Source organism: Peromyscus californicus, unplaced genomic scaffold (genome assembly GCF_007827085.1).
Source record: "Peromyscus californicus insignis strain IS unplaced genomic scaffold, ASM782708v3 Scaffold_1__1_contigs__length_55948999, whole genome shotgun sequence".
Classification (NCBI taxonomy): domain Eukaryota; kingdom Metazoa; phylum Chordata; class Mammalia; order Rodentia; family Cricetidae; genus Peromyscus; species Peromyscus californicus.
This window is the reverse complement of record NW_026294492.1, coordinates 34,094,654-34,116,995: the sequence shown is the minus strand read 5'-3', so window position 1 is coordinate 34,116,995 and position 22,342 is coordinate 34,094,654. Positions and strand designations below refer to the sequence as shown.

Here is a 22,342-nt window from a genome sequence, read left to right as displayed (position 1 = left end):
TAGTAGCATGCTAGAGAATAAAAATGAATGATAGTGCTAAGGCACAGTGGTGTGGCCTTGTAATTCCAGCACTCAGAAGGCTGGGGCAGGAGCATTGCTGCAGGTTCAAAGTTAGCCTAGGCTGCATAGTGAGATCCTGTTTCAAAAGCCAAAACATAAGCATAAGGTGGAAGATACTGTCCCTGTATCAAAAACAATGGGGGGTGCCAGAGAGATGGCTCCGTGAGTGGAGGACCTCTTGTGGGGGGCCAGAGAGATGGCTCCGTGAGTGGAGGACCTCTTGTGGGGGGCCAGAGAGATGGCTCCGTGAGTGGAGGACCTCTTGTGGGGGGCCAGAGAGATGGCTCCGTGAGTGGAGGACCTCTTGTGGGGGGCCAGAGAGATGGCTCCGTGAGTGGAGGACCTCTTGTGGGGGGCCAGAGAGATGGCTCCGTGAGTGGAGGACCACTTGCTGTTCTTGCAGAGGACCTGGATTTGGTTTCTACCACCTCCCTGGCAACTAACAACTATCTGTAATGCCAGCCCCAGGGGATCTGATGCCCTCTTCTGACCTTTAATAGACACCAGGCATACATGTCACGGACATACATATAGGCAAAGCACCCATACACATAAAATTTAAAAAAAAAAAAAACCTAAGACAAGAATAGATTAAACATAAGCAAGTAAGAATTTACTAAGGGCTAAAATGAGTTATAGTAGAGCTAAGACAGGATAAATAAACGCTAGCTTGTGAAGGTACAGGGGTCAAGGAAGTGTTCCAGGAGGAAAGAGACTTCTGAACAGGCTGGGTGAGGTTTAATTGTTCGACAGGCTAATTTTCTTTGATTGGAGAATGAGAGGGGGTATATAGATACAGACTAGCCTTTGTGGAGTAAATTAAGAATGTCTGCTGCCCGTGTACCAAGGAGCCTCAGTCCAGTGCTCAGCATTGTGGTGAGCACTGTAGGCATGTGGGATAGAGCCTCGGTAGGCCTCGGCTGTCATGGCCCAGTTATAATGCAGTCCACTGTCCATACGAACAGTTAGCCGATCGTGGAGCTCAGATAGCAGCAGTTCAGAACCAAAGCTGGCTTTGCACAGTCAGGGTCGGCTTTCTAGGAGAGGCAGCTGTCTGAAAGTCGCTAGAACAGGGGTGTGACGTGAAAACGGCAGAGGAGATGGAGAAGAACATGCCTAGAAGCTGCAGCGAGACACAGTGGCAGCACTTTTCGTGAGCAGCGGGGAGAGAACCAGAGGAGGCGCTGTGCAGGGCTGGCCAAGAGACCAGATGTGGTGGCCCTTAAAGACCGGCCACCAAAGGAATTTGCACTTGGTCCAGGACCTTAAGATACAACCACTGGTCTCAGGCAGACACTGGTGCTAGGCCTCTGTCTGACACACTTGAAATCCAAAGTTCCAAAAGCTCCCTGGCAGCAGCCTGCCCTGCAGTCACCTGGGTCACTAGAAATGGGAATAGCATGGCTTTATCTTGGTCCTCAGAACCATGGAGCTTATACTAGGAAAGGGAATGTAAAGACAGTCTCATCTTGTGAGATTCTTCCCTCAAAAAGAAGCCTTTGTGGAAACTCAGAGACATTGAAGCTAGCCTAGGAGAGATGGTAAACATAGCTCAGGCTCGGGCGGGGCCTGGAGGCCACCTGCATGGCTTCGATTGGAAGCCCAGAAGGGACTGTGAGGTACCCCAACTCCCTGTTTGAAAACAGTGACAAATCAAAACAAAACTGCAGAGGAGATGCTTGACAAGAAGGTGGGCAGCCTTCCTAACAGACATGTGTGGTCCCCAGACTACGGTTCTAGTTAGGAGTGAGTGTAGCAAGTTCTGTTTTGCTTCTTGCAGTCTGCTGCTGATCCTGCAAGCCTGCACAGTGGAGCCACTCTCGACTTTGCCATCAAAGGCCACTGTTCTAGACCTCTTCCTGAGAGGCCTCCTGCCACAGCCTGCTGCCTCTTCTCTACCAAGCAGAGTATAAAATCTGGCATGTAAGGAAGATAATTCTCCTGGTCACCCAGCTGTTCTGTAGCAGTGATCTTTTAGAGGTAGTACCTCTGGAGTCAGTTAGCTCTGACCACAGGCTTTCTGGCACTGTGCCCCCTCTCTGCTCCAGCATTGAGCTGATTAAGCCCTGGTACATTTGCCCTGTATGCCCCAGGTTTAGCCCTCTTTCGGGAAGGGGCTGGTCTCTGAGTGGACTGAGGGGCAGCCTGGGAGAGGCCCTCCACTGCCTCACTGTTCTCTACTTCTTGCCTTCAGCTACCTGTTGTGCCCAGGCCTCTTCAGTGATTACAATGGCCTACACATCTCTGGAAACACCTTCCTGTGCAGGCTTAGAGATTCATTCCTCTTTGAGTCTTAAGAGCCCTTTTCAGCCCATAGCCCTGTCTTCTGGGAAGGCCCTGCTTCTTAAGGCACTACTTTATCAGGAAGCCTCAAGCCTGAAAAGCAAAAACCATGCTGTGCTGAAGTCAGGAGAAGCACTGCCATGCGTCCCTGAAGCCCACTAGTGTGGTCTGGGCCGTCCAGAGGCTCCATTTCTGTCTTCAGAGTTGAAAGCTCTAAAGATGGAGTATAAGCCTGTGAGGTCTCAGGCCTTGAGAGGCAGAGCAAACAGATCTCTGTGAGTTTGAGGCCAGATTGATCTACATAGCAAGTTCCAGGCCAGCCAGGATTACACAGTGAGATTGTCTCCAAAAGGAAAAAAAGAAAAAAGAAAGTTAGGGTAGGAAATGGAAGAGGCTGGAGAAGACCTGGTAGTAACGGCTTTTGCAGTGTGAAAGAGCCAAAGCACATGAGGGAGATACCTATGATCAGGTAGCCACCATGTGTGTGGGGCCGCACACCAACACGCCCTTTATGCTATGATCAGGTAGCTGTGTGTGTGGGGCCGCACACCAACATGCCCTTTATGCTTGGCACACTGTCTCTCTTCAGGTAGCCGTGGGGGGGGGGGGGGCGCACACCAACACGCCCTTTATGCTATGATCAGGTAGCCGTGTGTGTGGGGCCGCACACCAACACGCCCTTTATGCTATGATCAGGTAGCCGTGTGTGTGGGGCCGCACACCAACACGCCCTTTATGCTATGATCAGGTAGCCGTGTGTGTGGGGCCGCACACCAACACGCCCTTTATGCTATGATCAGGTAGCCGTGTGTGTGGGGCCGCACACCAACACGCCCTTTATGCTATGATCAGGTAGCCGTGTGTGTGGGGCCGCACACCAACACGCCCTTTATGCTATGATCAGGTAGCTGTGTGTGTGGGGCCGCACACCAACACGCCCTTTATGCTATGATCAGGTAGCTGTGTGTGTGGGGCCACACACCAACACGCCCTTTATGCTATGATCAGGTAGCTGTGTGGGGGGGGCTGCACACCAACACGCCCTTTATGCTATGATCAGGTAGCCGTGTGTGTGGGGCTGCACACCAACATGCCCTTTATGCTATGATCAGGTAGCCATGTGTGTGGGGCCGCACACCAACACGCCCTTTATGCTATGATCAGGTAGCCGTGTGTGTGGGGCCGCACACCAACACGCCCTTTATGCTATGATCAGGTAGCCGTGTGTGTGGGGCTGCACACCAACACGCCCTTTATGCTATGATCAGGTAGCCGTGTGTGTGGGGCTGCACACCAACATGCCCTTTATGCTATGATCAGGTAGCCGTGTGTGTGGGGCCGCACACCAACATGCCCTTTATGCTTGGTACACTGTCTCTCTTCAGGAGTTGTGTTTGGGACACATAAATACAGTGTGTTTGTCTGGAAAACCTTGACACTATTCTTAGCTTTGCCCTGATCTTGAGGAGGTCACTTGAGCCCTATGAACAGTGTTGTTGACTCTGAAAAATGGAAAAATAATGTCTATGTTTCTTAGTAAGAAGATAAAATTGAATAAGAATATTTTTAAAGATAACCCTTTCATAAAATGCAGTATATTGTTATTCTATTGCTCATATTGCTGGGACTGAGGTCCAAGCATATGCCTTGCCAAGTTCACATGATCATCGTTTGTCAAGCATGCTACGAGCAATTCTTCCCTTGATAAGTCCAGACTTGTCACTCTGCATCCAGGAGTTCCCATTCTCCTTGCATATTTATGCTTGTCGTGCTCCTGGAAAGTAAAGTGGAAGAATAAAAGAGACTCTGTTAGCATTCTATAGCATAATCAATGCTATGTAGCCTCCCAAGCCCAAACTACAAAAAAAGGTTTTCTTAGATACTACTTTTCTCCCATAATTCCCAGCTCATAGCTTATTAAGTTATTAACCAGCAATTTCTCTGGCAGCATATTAAACTTTACTTTTAAACAAGTCACAGAGGGAGGGAAACATGCATCTCTCATAAAAGGAATAAAACACACACTCTAAAACACTTTCCCAGGCTTTGAACAAATCCCAAACCCCACACAAGGTCTCTTTTTCATCATTCCCTGCACACAGCTTGAATAGTAGTGCATTAATAAGAAAAAGATGCCTACTAGAAAGATGGAAAAACACGAGAGTCTCTGGGAGTGCAGCAGTCCCTAAGGGCCTACTGGAAAGTCCAGGTGAGCCTTCCTTCAGGCAGCAGGGGAAGTCGTGGGCTGGGGCTGCAGGATTCCCCTTGAGTGGTACTAGAGGGAAGGAGAGCAGGCTGTGATTTCAGGCCTGCCCTGACAGGGGACCCCAGTGCTTTCCACTGTGGGTGGGCCTCATGGAATACCTCACCAAGATCCTGGTCAAAGGGTAAAGGCCTTAGCCCTCATGGACCCTCTCTTTTAGGAGCAAAGCTTCTTCCCCAGAGGAGCCCATGAAGGGGTAGCACATGGCTGGGGCCTTTGTTCCTTTTCCAGACATGTCCAACTTACAGTCTTTCTCCAAATTCTCTGGAAGCTGGTCCACACCAGAGCAGGGCACTGGGGAGAGAGCCCGAGAAGGAGGGCTCCATGGCAGTTTCTCCATTTGGGGGGTGATGGTTTTACTCTGCCATAATCACTCAGCCCACCAGCACCACCCCCTCATGAAGGCAAGGTAATCTCAGGGACTGGGGAGCCTGCCAACCCCACGTGTTGCTGCCAGCTGGCTTGCCTGCAGATCTGAATCCTAGCTGGTCCAGTGGAGGGAAATAGCTTGTTGAAAATTACATATTCTGCAATTCATGACCATTTGGCATCATGGCTTAAACAAATCTCCATTTGTTTCTCCAAGAATGCCATATGCTGATTAGTTGGCCAGACTGTGGTAAAAATGGAAATCAGAATGGGAGAAGGAGCTTCTCTTTATTTAATTTACACTTCCACATTTACATGGCTTCATGTAGCTGCATCAAAGGAAGACCTCCTAAGTCCTAGCCACAGGGGCTCTGTCGGCAAACATAGCTCTGTGGCCAGCCTCCATGACAGTGCTGAGCTGCTGGGATTGCAGAGGGACCTCTGGGAAACCCAAGGACTGTCAGCAGAATGCCTTGGTCAAGCCAGCCTGCATCTCCTGGGAGGCTGGTCAGGAAATGTCCTAGAGGACAGGCTTTGAGGGGCATTTTAAATGAAGGGTCCAACACAACCAGCAAGGGCCCAGAGCCCAGTCCTAGCAGTGTGTACAACATTGTAGATGGTACCTGCTCTGCCGTCCCCGGCCTCCTCTCCTCTCCTTGGCACCCGCCCTGCTCACCTTGCTGTTTCCCTGATCTAATGACCCTTGTCCCTCTTCACTGGCCACCCACTGCCCCGTGTGTGTCCGCTGTAGCCAGTTCTGCGTCTACTCACTGCTGGCTCCACATAGACGCTTGTTCTCCTCCTTCTGGCCGCCTTTGGAGCCACGATTTGAAGAACCCAGACACTGATGAGCCCTAACTAAGACTCAAGAGCCTCCTCCTTTTTCCTAACCAGCCCGAGTCCTTCATGGCATTCCTTTTCATTGCCTTTCGTTTTTCTCCCTCCCCACAAGAACACCGTATACTCTGTAAGGTCAAAACTTGGTCCTCTTTTTCTCCTCTGCTCTCCCTCCTCTGGATGCCCCTACAGTGCTCAAGATGTTAGCCTTGGCTCCACCCAGAGTGTGGGGAGTAGTTCCTGGAGAAGTGAAGTGACCAGTCCCAGATTCAGTTGAAGTCCAGATCAGGTTCCCTGACTTAGAAACCATAATAACACCAGGAGCTTGAAGCAGGACAATTGTTTCCAGCCCTCTGAACATAACCATGGGTTCTTCTGGAAGAGTTTGCTGTTACATAGCCAAAGTGGATTGTCTCTTCAAGAGAGTCCCTCTGGGTTCACAGTACTGAGTGGTCACCAAGCCCTCTGGTGTGATTTGAGCTGAGAGGGCCCACAGGATCCCGAATCCTTTAGGGCTTTGGAGCTCTGGATCTGGGGCCCCTGTTCCTCCATCCTGTACCACCACCTTCTGTTCCTCTCTCCTCTTATTTCTCAACACCGCGATCTCTATAGCTGCTGTGTACCCAAGCCTTCCATGCACTGCTTCCTCTGCTGGGGTCATGGCCATGGCCCGCTGCCCGGACTCCACCAGGTAGACAGGCCTGTCTCCTTAGCAGCCTTCGTTTCTCTGTTGGTCTGTCTTTCATGGTACTATCAGACGCTAATATCAGGTTATATTTCTCCCACTAAACTAGTAGATTTCAAGTGTTTTGTTTTAAATAGACAAAAATACCACACCAAAAAAAAAAAAAAACTTTTTACAGGTAGCCAATGGGTAAATGTGCATCTGTGTACACATATACACACAGATACACTAGACACACTAACTTGTGAAATCTAATGTGGCTTGAAATTGTAAATAATAGCTAATTAAGATGTGAATAATTTGTCCCCTCACCTCCAAAAACCTGCAGCTGGTTCTGGGAGGCAGAAGCAGGAGGACTGCAGCAGGTTCCAGGCCAGCCAGAGTTACACAGTAAGATCCTGTCTCAGAAACACACACCGGGGAGGAATTGAATGGAGTTTCCTTAAGACTTAGCAGATGTGAGTTAGGAATGCTAGCTTTCTACAGACCCATGGTCTTACTGATACCATCCTTTCAGTGCAGTGTAAGCTGTATCGTTCCCTAGAAAAGGAATTTAAAAGTTAGGAAAAATATTCAATATTTTACTTAAAATTATTGCATTTCAGTAATTATATCTCATTTAAGGGTATATAAGATTAGCTGGGAGTTATGGCACACGCCTTTAATCCCAGGACTCAGGCAGAGCCAGAGCCAGGTGGATCTCTGAGTTCGAGGCCAGCCTGGTCTACAGAATGAGTTCCAGGACAGGTACCAAAACTACACAGAGAAACCCTGTCTGGAAGAAGGAAAAAAAAAGATACATAAGATTAATCATTCTGGGCAAGAACTTTCTAGAAACCCGGTAACAAACGAGGTACTGAAACTACTGTGATACCTTGGAGTTTGTTTTCCCTTTCTCTCCCTACCTCTTTCCTTTCCAGCCTGTCTTTCACTGGCCACCATCCGCTAGTTTATTTCATAGCTGATGAAGTGGACCCTATATACTCTGCAATTTGAAAACCACTATTCAGGACTCTAAGTTCCTTGAGGGCAGTGACTGTGTCGTCCTCATGTTTCCAGACCCTGGCACTATTCCTGGCTCCATGTAACTTCTGAGTAAATGTTTTCTGAATGAATAGGCCTCAGTTAAAACAGATCAGCAGCCTCTGGGATTCCGGAAGGGCCAAGAGAGGTAAATAATTTATCACAGGCTTCCCAAGAGCTCCTGCCATCCTCTAGACACTGGGGCCATTGTGGACATGTCCTGCCTTCTCTCCCAACCCCCAGCTTCCAGGACAGAGGGCAGAAGGTTTAATGGAGTTCAGAAATTTCCCAAGGCAAAGACATACTCATCAGGTTCTCGGGTGGGTGTTTGTCAAGAGACAAATGATTTTTTTAGAGAGCAGTAGAAGAAAGACAAGGTTCTCAAAAGAGCCCTTCATTCCCTTTCTTCTGCATAAACTTAGTCCCCAAGCTCGCCTCCATCTTCCTGCACCTTCCAGCACTACTGCTCTGCTGGTTTTGAACCCATCTCTTAGACCCTGCCAGTTGGACTTTTTTCAAATAGTATAAATCTTCATTGGACTATGCCCATGCCAGAATTTTTTCATTTGGAGGTAGAAAAAAAATCCCCAAGCCCCCCAAAACACTGTGGCTTGTTTCCTGTCCCATCATCAAAGAGGCTTGACAGGCCGAGAACAAACCTCTGGCTCACCCTGAACTCACATGTACTGTCTCCAAGTCAGAGCAAGTGAGAAAGAAAGAGAAAAAGAATTTTCCTGACTGAGAAGTCTGACAGAGAGAGCCCAGTCCCTCCTACACATGGCCTGTTCTGTGGCTCTCCTGGAGGGTGGAACCGTGAATGATGGGCTGCAGGCCAGAATCGCTCTCTGAGTTCCTCAGAGCCAGCATGGGATCTGTTCTGACCCTGACTCTCTAAAGTGGCAGCATATGAAAGGACCTCCATAATTTTGATTACAGCAAGCTGGCCCAGAGCCTCACAGTCACGGAGGAGCCAGAGTGGTATGTCTCTGCAGTGTCTGCTTAGGGAACACGCAGGGGGTTCTGTTCATTTATAAATGTTTAAAAGGATGTTAGCTGCAGCATGCAGCACTGGGAAGCTCAGGCAGGAGGATCACTGCAAGTTCTAGGCCAGCCTGGGCCACATACTGAACACTGAACCTTGACTTTAAAAAAAAAAAAAGCAGGTGTTACAGTGGCACAGGTCTATGATCTCGACATTTCGGAAGGTGGAAACAGGATCAGGAGTTCAAGGTCATCCTCTGGTACATAAGAAGTTCAAGGCCAGCCTGGGCTGTATGACCCCCTATCAATGACGACGACGAAAGGATGTTAACTTAGCTAAAAGTCTCACTGTAAAAGCCTGTTACCTGCCAAGTGGTGGTGGCGCACGCCTTTAATGCCAGCACTCGGGAGGCAGAACCAGGCGAATCTTTGTGAGTTTGAGGCCAGCCTGGGCTACAGAGTGAGTTCCAGGAAAGGCGCAAAGCTACACAGAGAAACCCTGTCTCGAAACCCACCCCCCCACCAAAAAAAAAAAAAATAAAAAGCTTATTACTCACTGAGTTTGAGCAAACCAGTTTCCCATGTTTGTCTTTATGGCTGTGTCTAGAAAACAGAGGCAGGAGGCTGCGACTGTGCAGCATGGCAGCTCACAGTGACTCCGGACGAAGGAGCAGCCATCGGAGGAGCCTCTTCTGCTTTCCCAGCACATGCCAGTTCTTTGTGATCCAAACACATCCCTTCGACATTTGTAGTCATGTCTCAAAATGCCCTCTGGTTAACCCCCGTTAAATGTGTTCTTTTATAAGAGTTGCCTCGACCGTGGTGTCTCTTCACAGCCATAGAACAGTGACTGAGACAGCCAGCCTCTGCCACAGGCTCCTGGACTCACTTTTACAAATGGCCCATTTTCTTCCTACCCACAATAGTCCATCATTGTTAGTGTGATATGGCTGCCTGAACCTCGTGACATTCCTAGTAGAGAATGCCTGTGTTTCTCTTCCCTACGGCCCAGGCAGTTTACTGTCTACTCTTTACTCTTGTAGGCGAAATCCATGCTTGGTGACCAGAGCCGTGTACATTGATATTCTCTTCCTGCTGACTGACTGCCTGAGCAGACCTGCAGAAGGCACGCAACCAGGTATGACTCACATCCTACCTTAGAACTTTGCACGTGAGAGTTTTGGGCAGCTCTGCCGAACACTCGCCCGTAGCTAAGTGTGTAAGACTGACCAACAATACATGTGGCTCCTTCCTAGAAGCATCTCAAGGAACTCTGCCCTGTTTGCTTGGAATTTCATCTTTAAATATGGTCTATTTGTCCATCCAGAGAAGACTGAACTCTACTCAGATACCCTCTGTGTTTTGAAGACCTTGGCCTTTGCTATTTTATAATTTTCTCTGAAAATGGTTCGTCCTATTCATCCTGTAGAGATAGCTGAGTGGCTCATTTATTGGTGGATATTTGAGTTCCTGGTCTCAATCCACCCGCTACCAGTTTGTGTAAGAGTTCCTCCCTCGGGCTCTGCCTTCATACATGTCTCTAGACCATGTGTGTGTTTGATTGTAGACCCACATACAATTGTTCTATTTTAATCATGATTCATAAAGTGAATTAGAGAAGGACATCCCAAATAAAAATAATTTGATATGTTTATATAAGAGGCCTCGGGAAGTGCAGTACATGAGTTCCAGGCCACAGACTAAAATGGATTTTCACCAATCCAGAGTGGAATGCAGGATAATGAGCCTGCAACTGGTTAAAATAAGCTTCTCCTAATTGATTAGGCCTGTCCAAGGAGCTTCTGAGTACACGCAGGCCAGGCCTTCCCTCTGTTGGATTTAGCCTGTCTGTGATTTGTTGCCTTCAGTAAATATGTTCCCGCTGTCAGAGTCCAGCTCTGTCCATATGGACCTCTGCTCCCAAACTGAAACCAATTCAAAGCATTTTGTGGGCGGAGGGGGGGCTGAAGTTGCCTCACCCAGATTGATGTGTATTAGCTCACAAAGCCCCCGGGGCCACGCAGAGATAATCAGAACACAGAATCCTCTCCACATCCAGTAGTAGAGGGTCACATTGGCTTATGGGGACCACATCCTGGTTTGACCAGGCATATGATCCCAGCACTGGAGAGGTAGAGACTGGAAGATCAGGAGTTCAAGGCTAGACTCAGCTGCTAGAGTTCTAAACTATCCTGGGCTACATAAGATCCTGTCTCAAAAAAAAAAAGAAGGTAAAGTCTCAGCTTGTAGCTCTCCTCACAGCAGTTATGAATATTGTCCCTTATATTCTTGAAAGCATCCATGTCTGTACGATAAAATACCTGTCATTCTAGCTGTGAGGAACCTATGTGTTCACCCACTTTAATTGATTGTGAGTTAACTGGGGCCCAGAGATTATACAAAGAATGTAAACCTGATGCTACCAAACAGGCTCTCCTAGATTTTTGCCTTTCTATATCTCATCCAAATTCCATATCTGTAACTGCAGATGTGTCTAAAAGGCCTGCTCACTAACCTCTTCACCAGAGTGTGGCAAAGCTGTGTGTGGGAAATCGTTGGTCCAGCTCTGTCCATATTGAACCCTGTTCTCAAACTCAAGCTACCTTAAAGTGCATTGTGGGGGCAAAGGGCATCACCCAGATGTGCACTGTGGTTAGTCTGGTATGAAAGGGTCAGTCCTTGGATGTTGTAATGTACCTTTGCTTCCCCACCTTCTTTCTCTTCCTTTGTTTATGGACTCCATGAAAATGTCTTTGGGACTTTTTAATAATTCTGTCCTCTAAACTCTTAGCATTAATTGCAACATCTGCCCCAGTTAAGAGTAATCACACAGTAACTTCAGTAACTCAACAGTATTTCTCTTGCATGCATTATTGCTCCTCTTAGCCTCCTTTGTTTGTGGAGTAAGGTATGGCGGGAACAGAGCGTTCTCCTCTTTCTCTAGTGACAGCCGCAGCTCTAAATGTATTATACTTGCATTGCCCAGGGAGGCAGGAACGAGCCCCAAGTGACACTGAGCATTCACTATGAAGCTGCTCCAAACTGAGATGCTCTGTGGGTATAAAATGTTTAACAGATTTCAGAGAATTCCAGCATTGGGGAGGCTAAGGCAAGAGGACTACAAATTTAAGGCCAGCCTGGGCTATATTTCACAACACTGTCTTTAAATGAGCAGGACTGGGTAATGGCTCAGAGAGTAAGGGCACTTGCTGCCAGCTCTGACAGCTTGAGACTGATCCCCAGAACCCACGTGGTGGAAGGAGAGAATCAACCTCTGTCACCATGGCACACTCATGCCCCCACACACATACACAATTAATTAATTAAAATAGAGTTCAAATATTAAAGCTAGAGAATTTCTCGAATTTTATACTGATCACATTAAAATTTTAAATGTATGATTGAAATTAATTCCATGAGTTTTTTTCCACCACTTACTCAGACTGTGAGGAGCTAGGGCACAGCCAGTGTACATCATATGCCTGGCATGTGCAAAGGCCCTGAGCTCAACCCAGCACCACTGGACAATGCAGATTCGACTGTTAAGCCAAGTACAATGGCTCAGAGCTGTAATCCAGTGTCTGGGAAGCCAAAACTGGAGAATGGCGGTGGGCTGGAGGCCAGCCTGGTCCACACAGTAAGTTCCAAGCCAGCCAAGGCTGAATATAGTGAGACCTTGTCTCAAAAAATTTAAAAAAAAAAAAAATTACTACTAAAATAGGAAAAGAAGAAAAGAAAGAAAAACAAAGCTGTCACCGAATACATGTGCTTAACTTTGTCAGATGGAGTGATGTGAAAAGGGAAAAGTAGAGAATAGAAATTTTTAAGTTCCACACTTTGTTCGTATCATCTGGACAGCACTGGTTTTGTCCAGACCTTTGGGAATTGACCTCATAAGCCACAAAATACATGATATATGTGTACATGACCTATCTATACATATATATGTATGTATATATGTGTGTGTGTGTATATGAATGCTGTATTCATAGAATGTGCCCACATAGCAGTAATAGTGCATTTTCCCTCCTGTGAAGAACTGGGTTTCTAGAATTAACCAAATTTCAGGCAAGATAGTTATTAGAATGGACAGCGCTCTCCCAGTTCAAAACAGTGACCTTGCAGTAGTAAAGTCTGCTCTTTGGTTCATGAATGGTTGACAGCGGCACCTGAGCACTGGGTAAATCTGCCACCAAATGAGTGGTCCCTTACTAGGCTGTATAGATCTGTGTGATTCCAAGTCACATCATCATACTAGGTTCCTCTTGTGAGCTCCCAGAGACAAGGGACGATGGCCTGGGCACTTTGTCACTAGCTAGCACTGTGGCAGACCCTCATGAAATGGGTCGATTAATGATTGATTGAAATACAGTTCACATCAGTTTTTTAAAGGGATGAAACAGTCCATTGGTTGTCAGGATACAGTCTTGCTGGGTGTGGTGGCCCACTCTGTAATCCTACCTCTTGGGAGGTAGAGGCAGGAGGATCAGGAGTTCAAGGTTATCCTCAGCTACACAATGAGTATGAGGCCAGCTTGAGCTACACAGACCCTGTCTCAAGCCCTCCTCCCAAAAGGTACAGTCTTGCTTAATTTAATGTGTCAATCTGATGTGAATTAATTTCCTGGGTTCAAATGTGTTGTTTCAGTATGTATATATAATTATAACTATGTATATATGTGTCTGCATTATTATCTTACAAAACTCATAGTCATTACACCACATAGACTCTGAGGCCTGATCCCTGATTTTGAATACAATTTCTGCCTTTTCTCTTCCTTCCTTCCCTTCTTTCTTTTTTTTCTTTTTGTGACCTTAGCTCAATACTTAATTTCTTTGAGACACTCTTTCTCAATTGTAAGGGAGAATAATGAAAGAGTCTGTGAGACCAGCAAGATGGCTCAGCCTGGCAACCAGAATTCCATTCCAGAACTGCCATGATGGAAGGAGCCCCAACTTCCCCAATATCCTCTAGCCTCCACACAGGTGCTGCACCACGCATCCTCATCCCCTCCATAAATAATGTAAAGTAGTTACCAAAATAATCAAGTGATTTTTTTTTTCCCAAAGAGTCTGTGTCTCAGAGTAGTAGGCCATTATACATGGTAAGCCTTGTGCAGAGAATATGCTTCATGTAACAGCAAGTACTCAGTACTTGCTGGCTCCTGTGGATTCCATTATGCCCACCACCATCATCCCCTGCTGCCTGGCATGGCTGTGCTCCCCCCTCACACTCAGTTCTCCTGCCAGTGGTTACTGTTTAGGGAAGGAGAACTGCTCACTTCCCAGCTCAGGCTGTCAGGTCACAGCTGTCTGTGACGACTTGACTGATGGGGACAAAGGGCTGTGGTGGTGGTGGTGGTGGTGGTTTGTTTTCACTTGTATTCGTGAGAGATGCTAGCGTCAGATTTATGTTGAGCTCGGGTATCCAGAGCTAGTGTGAATGGTGCCTTGGGCTAAGAAGCACCGCGGGGAGCTGGTTTCTCTTTGGGGTTGGGGGCTTTGTAGGGGAGGTCACAGTCAGATTTTGATAATAGCAGGGGTTCGGGAGATGAACGAAGGGTGGGTAGTACCAACAGAGAGGGAGTCTGCACCATCTTCAAAGAATCAGGGTATTTGAAGTTTGGGGTTCAAAGCTAAGCAAGTATTACTAAAAGTGAAACTGGCAAGGCAGATATGAAGTCACGGAGAGCCTCATAGGCCAAAATCCAAGGGGCCGTTTGACTGTATCATTACAATTTTGTGTGTGCCCCGTGTGCGAACAGTCACACACAACTTGGAGAAGTTGTTCTCTTCTGTCATGTGGGTTCTGGAGACTGAACTCAGGTCATCAGGCTTGTCAGCAAGCACCTTTGCCCACTGAACCATCTTGCCTGTCTGCATCAATTACCTAATAAATGTATTTATAAATGGGGCTAATTACCAAAATAATAAAGCACTGTTTTCAGGGAGATTTTGGGTTGGGTTTTAGATAGAGAAGGCTCTGCCCACCTGTCTCAAACTTTGTCCTGTAAGTGGCACTGAGAGGCCATTCCTATCTCTGAAATATCCTAGAACCACAGTGAAGGGCTGGGGACACAATGAGAAAAAAACCTAGAAGGAGGAGGCAGAGAGGGTCATTAGAAAAGCCTGTAATAGTGACATGTTTTGTGTGCTTCAAACTTTTATCACAATGCTTCTAAATCTTTCAAGGTTTCCTCACCCACTAACTGCATTTTAAAAGTCCAAACCTGGGATTATGTTTGGAGTTTTAAAGTGATTTAAACCCACATGGACACTCTGTCCCCTGTACTCTTTTTCCCTTTTCTGTCTTTATTAGCATACATGCATCATTCTCCTGCAGGAAGAAAAATTAGTTTCAGCTGCAGCTGAGAGAAAGCAAAACTCTCCAGGCCCAAGGAAGGGCTGGGTTACAGGCCTGTGCAAGGGTGTACAAAGACAGAGGGGCTGGGTTATAGGCCTGTACAAGGGTGTGCAAAGAAGGAGGGAATGGATTAAAAGCCTGTGCAAGGGTATGCAAAGACAGAGGGGCTGGGTTATAGACCTGTGCTAAGGTATGCAAAGACAGAACTTTAAAGCTAATCTTAAATCCAACCTAAGTTACCTTTTTTCAGATCGGAAAATATCCACTGAAATATTTATTTGCTAAAATATTCTCTGGTACTTGCTAAATATTTGTTTTAGTTAAGGTTTCTATTGCTGTCAAGAGACACCATGACCACAGCAACTCTTATAAAGGAAAACATTTAATTAGAGTGGTTCACTTATAGTTTCAGAGGTCAGTCCATTATCATCATGGCAGGGAGCATTGCAGCATGCAGGCAGACATGGTGATGGAGAAGTTGCTGAGAGTCCTACAATTTGTAGGTGACAGGAAGTCAACTGAGACACTAGGCTGTATCCTGAGCCTTGGAAACCTCAAAGCCCGCCCCCATGGTGACACACTTCCTTCAACAAGGCCATACCTACTCCAACAAAGCTACACCTCCTGATAGTGCCACTCCCTATGAGATTATGGGGGCCAATTGCATTCACATTACCACAATATTTATCCCCTTGGCTCTGACAGATAGACTTTCTGTTTGCCTGTAAAATCCACCCCTTAAATTTTTTTCACAGCTATTGAGTTGAATATTTATCACATATTTAAATAAACATCATACTTATGTGTTTAGACTCCATTTTATGCTATGTGTGTGTGTGTTTCCTTTCCTAACCTACATTTTATGAATTTTGTTGTTGTTTCTGTTCTTTTTGAGACAGGGTCTCATGTAGTGCAGACTGGCCTCAAAGTTAATATGTAGCCAAGGATGACCTTGAATCTAGCATGGTTTTATGCCAGGCTTGGGACTGAACTCAGCCTCTTGCATGCCCTACCAGCCAACCCCATTTTACTAATTTTGTGAAGGTATCTGTATTCATATGTATTTCATTCTATTGAAATAGGAAATCTTGAAGGCATTTGTTAATGAAGAACTGGCATCACAGTTTTAGCTAGAGAAGAACATGTCCTTCCTGCACTCTTTGGTGATGCTGGGGATTGAAACCAGGTCCTTGCAGTTGCTAGGCCAGCACTCTACCACTGACCTGTGTCCTCAGCACTCTGTACGCACTATTTTCAGACAGGACCTTGCTAAGGTGCCTGACTGACCTTGAACTTTCCATCTTCCTACTTCAGCTTCCTGAGTAGTGAGGACTACAGGCCTGTGTCCCCAGGCCCAGCTTCATACTCCTTTGTCCATGGGTCTCTGGAGGCGGCTTCCCTGCCCCTGGGATATATAGGCCTTCTGCTCTCAATTTTAGAAAACATTATTTTCAGTTTCGTCTCCCTTGTCATGGTTAACAGTAATGGCCAACTTATGTTGACTGCTTAATAGCTCTTGTGCCCAGCACTGTACCCAGCATTCCTTGTGCATGAATGGGGGAGGTGCTGGTGTTCCTTCATTGTACATATCCGTGTTGAGGTAGAGAGAACTCATGTGTGTCCAAAGGTGTCAGAGCCTGAGCTCTCCACCCCTCTGCAGGAGCCCTGGAACACCCTTCCTGGATTCAGCCCCAGGCATCATTCTCTCTGCTACAGCTTCTAAATCACAGTTTTTACAGTGTCTTCCCTGCCTAAGACAGTGTGGGATCATCTGAGAGTGTAGCTGAGACTCAGATGTGTTACTAGAAAGAGAGCACCTGCCTCTCTGAGCAGGACCTGCCCTCTTTTTCCTTTGAAAATGGACATTCTTAGGGCCACCACACCAACACTTCCCAGTAGCCGGCTGCTGGAGACTGTTCTGTGGTTTCTTTGTGCGTTGGGATTTATAGGTCAGATCTCATCACTCTGCCAAGTACAATAAACACTCCTTCAGTTGGAATCTTACTTTATAATTGTTACTATTTTTCTTCTAGATGCCCTAAAAATGACCAGCTCACAAGAGTGAAGTCCAAATCCTAACTAGTCTAACTGCTGACCGGTGTGCTTTGTAGATGGGTGTTAGATAAGGACATGGGCACTCCATATTACAGTTCAGGTTTGTAGAAAAGAAAAGAAGTTTTTTGGCAAACTTCTATAAATGAACAAAGACCAAAATTAACAATAAGAATAAATGGTGTTTTGTGGTCTGGTCTGGTACACACAGGTGCTGACGTTACCATAATTGCACCAGAATTTTGGCATCCAACTTGGCCTCTTCAGGAGGTAAATGTTCAACTGTTAGGAATTGGAACATTATCTCAAGTGAAACAGAGTGCAAGATGGCTCGAATATATAGGTCCAGAAGGACAGAGAGGAAAATTAAAACCATATGTGGCTAACATAGCTATGAACCTGTGGGGTCAAGACCTGTTGCAACAATAGAATACTCAGATTAACATCCCTCCAACCTCAGAAACAAATCATAAACTAGCACATGTTTCTGAGAGAAATATTAGAAGATATTATTCTAATGAGTGGTCACCAGCCATCCATATTATACAAGAACAGGGCACAACTGATGATCTCCCAAAGACACCAACAGCTCTACCTTTAAAATGGTCAACAGACAAGCCTGTATGGGTCCAGCAATGGTCTTTAACAACACTGGGTGCTGCCAGCCCTCCCCTCAGCCAGCTTAAGTGCTGGGACAGCCAGATGGTGAGGTGTGTGCAGTATCTTCAACAGTGCTTGTGTTTTGATTGCTCAGAACACTGACACTCTATGCATGATGTGAAGAAATACAGCCCATGATTTTTATGACCTAAGAACTTCCTCTATGGAGTTACTGGGAAATGCAGCTGAACAGTTACAGAGAATAAAAACATTGGCAACCTACGAACACCTGCTTTGGTTATCCAGTCTAATTAGGTTAAAGGTAACCAATTCCATCTGAACAAATTGAACATGATTTGCACTGTCCCTTGGCTGTATGCCTTTAGTACTACTGTGCGCAGACCTGTCTAATGTGACACAGCTGGTGTGAGCCTCTCAGCTGGGGTGCGAGGGGAGGGGGTGCAGAACAGGGTTTAGAGGCCTCTGGGGACTTCAGGTTTCTGAGCGCGCACCTATGAAATTTCAAGGAAATTGCTGAGGTTTTTGTCGTCAGTAGATTAGTTGGTTTTCTCCAGACTGGACTCTGGTCTGAACTGTTGCTTTTCCCAGGGAACAGTGCACTCTGACATAGCAGCTAACTCCCTTACTCAGGGCGGTATTGGATGAGTAAGTTAAAGTGATGCTTGCCATGTTGACTTCAAGTAAGTAGTGTGGACAGAGCCCACTCTTAGAACTGCAGTTTCATGTTGTCTAGTAAGAAGATGGAGACTGTCCCTGCCATTTCAGTGATCCAAATTAAATACTGGTCACAGTGTGACACTTGGATGGAGTGTCTGTGTCTGTGACAGAACCCTGTCCTGAAACTTTCCGACTTGCACTCCTCCCCCAGAGAAAGAACTGTTCCCTTGTGCAGGATGATCTCAGAACTCTGTCCTTTTACATGTTCCTGCCTCTCCCTCTCCAGCCCTTCATCCCCAGTCATCAGACACTAGTTGGCCCTGTCTATTAAATTACAGTGCACATAGGTTATTTTTTTTTTTTTTTAGTCTTGTTCTAGGGCTGGAGAGATGGCTCAGGGGTTAAGAGCACTGGCTGTTCTTCCAGAGGTCCTGAGTTCAATTCTCAGCACCCACATGGTGGCTCACAACCATCTGTAATGAGATCTGGTGCCCTCTTCTGGCCTGCAGGCATACATGCAGACAGAGCACTGTATACATAACAAATAAATAAATAAGTCTGTTCTAGATATTTTGCATAAATGGAAAGCATACCTTTGTGGCCTTTTATGTCTGGGTTGTTTTACTTAAATGTTTTCAGGTTTCATCCATATTGTGGCTTAGCGCTGCACTTTTCTTTTTTATAGCTAAATAATATTCCATAGTGGAGATAATCACTTTTTTTTTCTTTTTTGGTCATTTATCAACCGATGGACATTTGGTTTGCTTCTACATTTGGTCTGCTATAAATATTCATGGGCATTGTTTTAGTTCCGAATAACTTGCACATGGGAGTACAGTTGTGGGCTGTAACCAGCTTCTTGAGGAACCGCTGAACATCTCCAAGGGGACGGTCCTGCCAGCAGCCCCTGAGCTTTCCAGTTCTCCCACTTACTCCAGTACTTGTTGTTGCTTGACTGCGGTCGCCCCGCTATGAGGGGAGTGGCACTCACTGCTGAGATTCGGCTCTCCTTCTTGATGACATGTCATCTTGCCTGTTGCTCATTGGTCATTTTTCTCTAGAGAAATGTCCAGTCAGACCTTTTGCCCTGTTTTTAAGATTTATTCTTATTTATGTGTGTCTGTGTCTCCATGTATGTACATGGATCTCCACAGAGACCAAAGAGGGTGTCAGATTCCCTGAGCCGGAGTTGCAGGTGCTTGGTTGGGAGCTGCCTGATGTGGGTGCTGGGGACCGAACTTGAGTCCTCGAGAAAACCATCATTTAGCCGTCTCTCCAGCCCTCCTTTGCACACTTAAGTTGGAATAATTATGTTTTGTTCTTGTTGTGAAAGTCCTCTATGATGTTCTTGATTTTAATCCCTTGTAAACCACACATTTGCAAATGTTTTTTGTATTCTTCAAGACTTTTTTTCATCACTTCTCATGGTGGCATCTTTTGATGGACAAAGGTTTGTGTTTTGATAAAGTCTGCCGAATCTGTGGTTCCCTTTGTTGCTGTGTGTTTGACATTATACCTAAGACCTATTGCCTAACATCACAGAGATTCCATCTCTGTTTCTTCTGAAAGCTTTATAGGTCTATGATCCATTTAGGGTTAATTTTTTAATTTGGATTAATTTTTTAATTTGGTATGAGATACAATCATATTATCTTTGACTGTCCAGGTGTATGTTAAAACAAAAACAAAAAAACCAAATTGCTTCTGCTTCCTTATCAAAAGCTATCAACTGACCATAAATTATGAGTTTCATTTTGAATTCTTGATTATTTTATGTGTGTGTGTGTGTGTGTGTGTGTGTGTGTGTGTGTGTGTGTGTGTGTTCCACATGTGTGTAGGGTGCCTGTGGATGCTAGAGAGGAAGTTGATCCCCTGCAGTTAGACTCCCAGGCAGTTGTGAGCCACCTACCACGGGCTTGTGGACTCAGGGCTTGTGGAAGGGCGGCAAGAGCTGACCTGCGGAGCCATTTCTTCTGCCTCTCTCTGAGTGGTTAACTCTGTTCCATTGCTCTGAATGCCTGGCCATCCGCCAGGAGCACACTTCATTACCACTGCTGTGTAGTAACTTTAGAAATGCCAGTGAGTCTTCCAAGTTACTTTCAAGATTGTTTTTGCTACTGAGTCCCTGTATTTTCATAAGAATTTTACATCAGTTTTATCAATATATTAAGAATGGGAAAGAAAAGCCAGCTGGAATTCAGTAGGGATTGCATTGAATTTGTAGATCAGTTTGAAGAGTGTTGTCATCATAGCAGTAGCAGTTTCAGATCCATGAACTGAGAAGGACTTCCAATTTATTTAAAAGTCTTCAGCCTGGGGGAGTGAAGATGTAGCTCTGTTGGTAGAATGCTTGCTTAGCATGGATAAGCCCCAAATTTGATATCCAGGACTGCATAAACTTGGTTCTCATGGCATACACCTGTAATCCCTGCACTCAGGAGACAGAGGTAGAAGGATCAGGGGCCATCTTCAACTACATAGTGAGTTTGAAGCCATCCAGGGCTACATGAGACTCTGTTTTGATTTGTCTTGTTTTCTTAGTGATGTTCTATAGTTTTTAGGGTCCACACCATGTGTGTCTTTCAGTACTGATCTTTTGTCCTACAGCCTTTCTGAGCTCATGCATTAATTTTGATTAGCATGTGGGGGTGTGGGGGTGTATCCCTTAGGGTTTTCTGTGTCCAAGATTATGTCATTTGCAATAGAAATAGTTTTTCCTTCTTTATTTCAGCCTGGATATCTTTTGTTTATTTTTGCCTGATTCCTCTAGCTAGAATCTCTGGAACTTTGTGAAAATAGGAGTGTCAGGGGCAGGCATCCCTGTCTTGTTCCTGATCTCAAGCTGGATGATGCTAGATGATGCTGTGGGTTTTCATGAATGCCTTTGTCAAACTGCTGAAGTCTGTTTCCAGTTGGTTGAATTTTTAAAAAATACTAAAATGTATCAAATCTTGACAAGTGCTTATTCTGTCTGTCAAGCTGATGATATCATTTATATATATATATATATATATATATATATATATATATATATATAGAGAGAGAGAGAGAGAGAGAGAGAGAGAGAGAGAGAGAGAGAGAGAGAATGAATCTTACTGTGTAGCTCAGGCTGGTCTAGAACTTTTTACATGGCCCAGGCCAGCCTCTAACTCACATTAATCATCTGCCTCAGTTTCCCAAGTCCTGGGATTGCAGGTGTGAGCTGCCATGCATGTCATAGACTCTGAAAGTGTGGTTTTTATTCTTGATTGTGTTCATTCAATGTGAACTGTGATTTTTTACATGCTAAGTTAGTTTTCTAATGTTTATATAGTTTGTTTATGGATAGTTTATGAACAGTTTATGGACATGCTGGCTGTTTTCTCTGTTTAGAGAATGTCAGAGATGGAGCTCTGAACATCCACGAAGAATTGTTTGGTTAGATACTTTGATTTTTCTTGGATTAAAAAAAAAATGTAAGGAGGAGATTATTAGGCCATAAGGTAAAAAGAAACAGCAGGAATGTTTATCACCAGAGCTGCCCACTTTGCCTTCCCACCAGAAGGGTGGTCCTGCTACCCCGTGTTCTTGTCAGCACTTGGTGTTATCTGTGGCAGCTGGGCCGCTGCACTGAGCATGTGTAGCGTCTCTATTAGGTTGAGCATCTTTGAGTATTTGCCATCTTTTTTGCAAAGTATCCAACATTTACACAACTCTCGTGTAAATTAGTGTTTATCTTATTGTGGAACCGTAGGTTCTTTTGGGGTGTGCGTATACACACGTGTGTGCCCTCAGACACGTGGGAGGACAGCCTGTGGGAGTCAGTTCTTTCCTTCTACCATGGGGGTGCTGGGAATCTAATTGAGGTCATTAGCTTGGCAGTAGGAGCTTTACCCACCTAGTCATCTCGTAGGCCTGAGGTTTTGTTTCTTACTCTGCATGTGAGTTTCTTACAGAGATAGACATTGGGGAATAGTGTTTTCCTCTCTCTGACTTTCATTTTCATTTCCTTAACAGTGTCTTTGAAGCGGACACATTCTTAATTTTGATGATGTCCAGTTGTTGGTTTTGTTTTTTTTTTTCTTTCCCTCCTCCTCTCCCTCTCTCCCTCCCTCCCTTCCTTCCTTTTTGTGGAAGAACTTGTTTTGTTTTTTTGGTTTTTTTGTTTG

The 22,342-nt window shown here is 45.6% G+C and overlaps 1 protein-coding gene across 2 annotated transcripts in view; it reads left to right on the top strand.

Annotated features, from left to right (window-relative positions):
* Nucleotides 1–22,342, top strand: part of Thada (THADA armadillo repeat containing) — a 300,312-nt gene that overhangs the window by 218,510 nt on the left and 59,460 nt on the right. For both annotated transcript variants that reach the window (XM_052746438.1, XM_052746439.1), the window contains exon 31: nucleotides 9,545–9,639. In XM_052746438.1, the coding sequence (XP_052602398.1) occupies nucleotides 9,545–9,639 (95 nt within the window). The remainder of the gene's footprint in view (nucleotides 1–9,544; nucleotides 9,640–22,342) is intronic.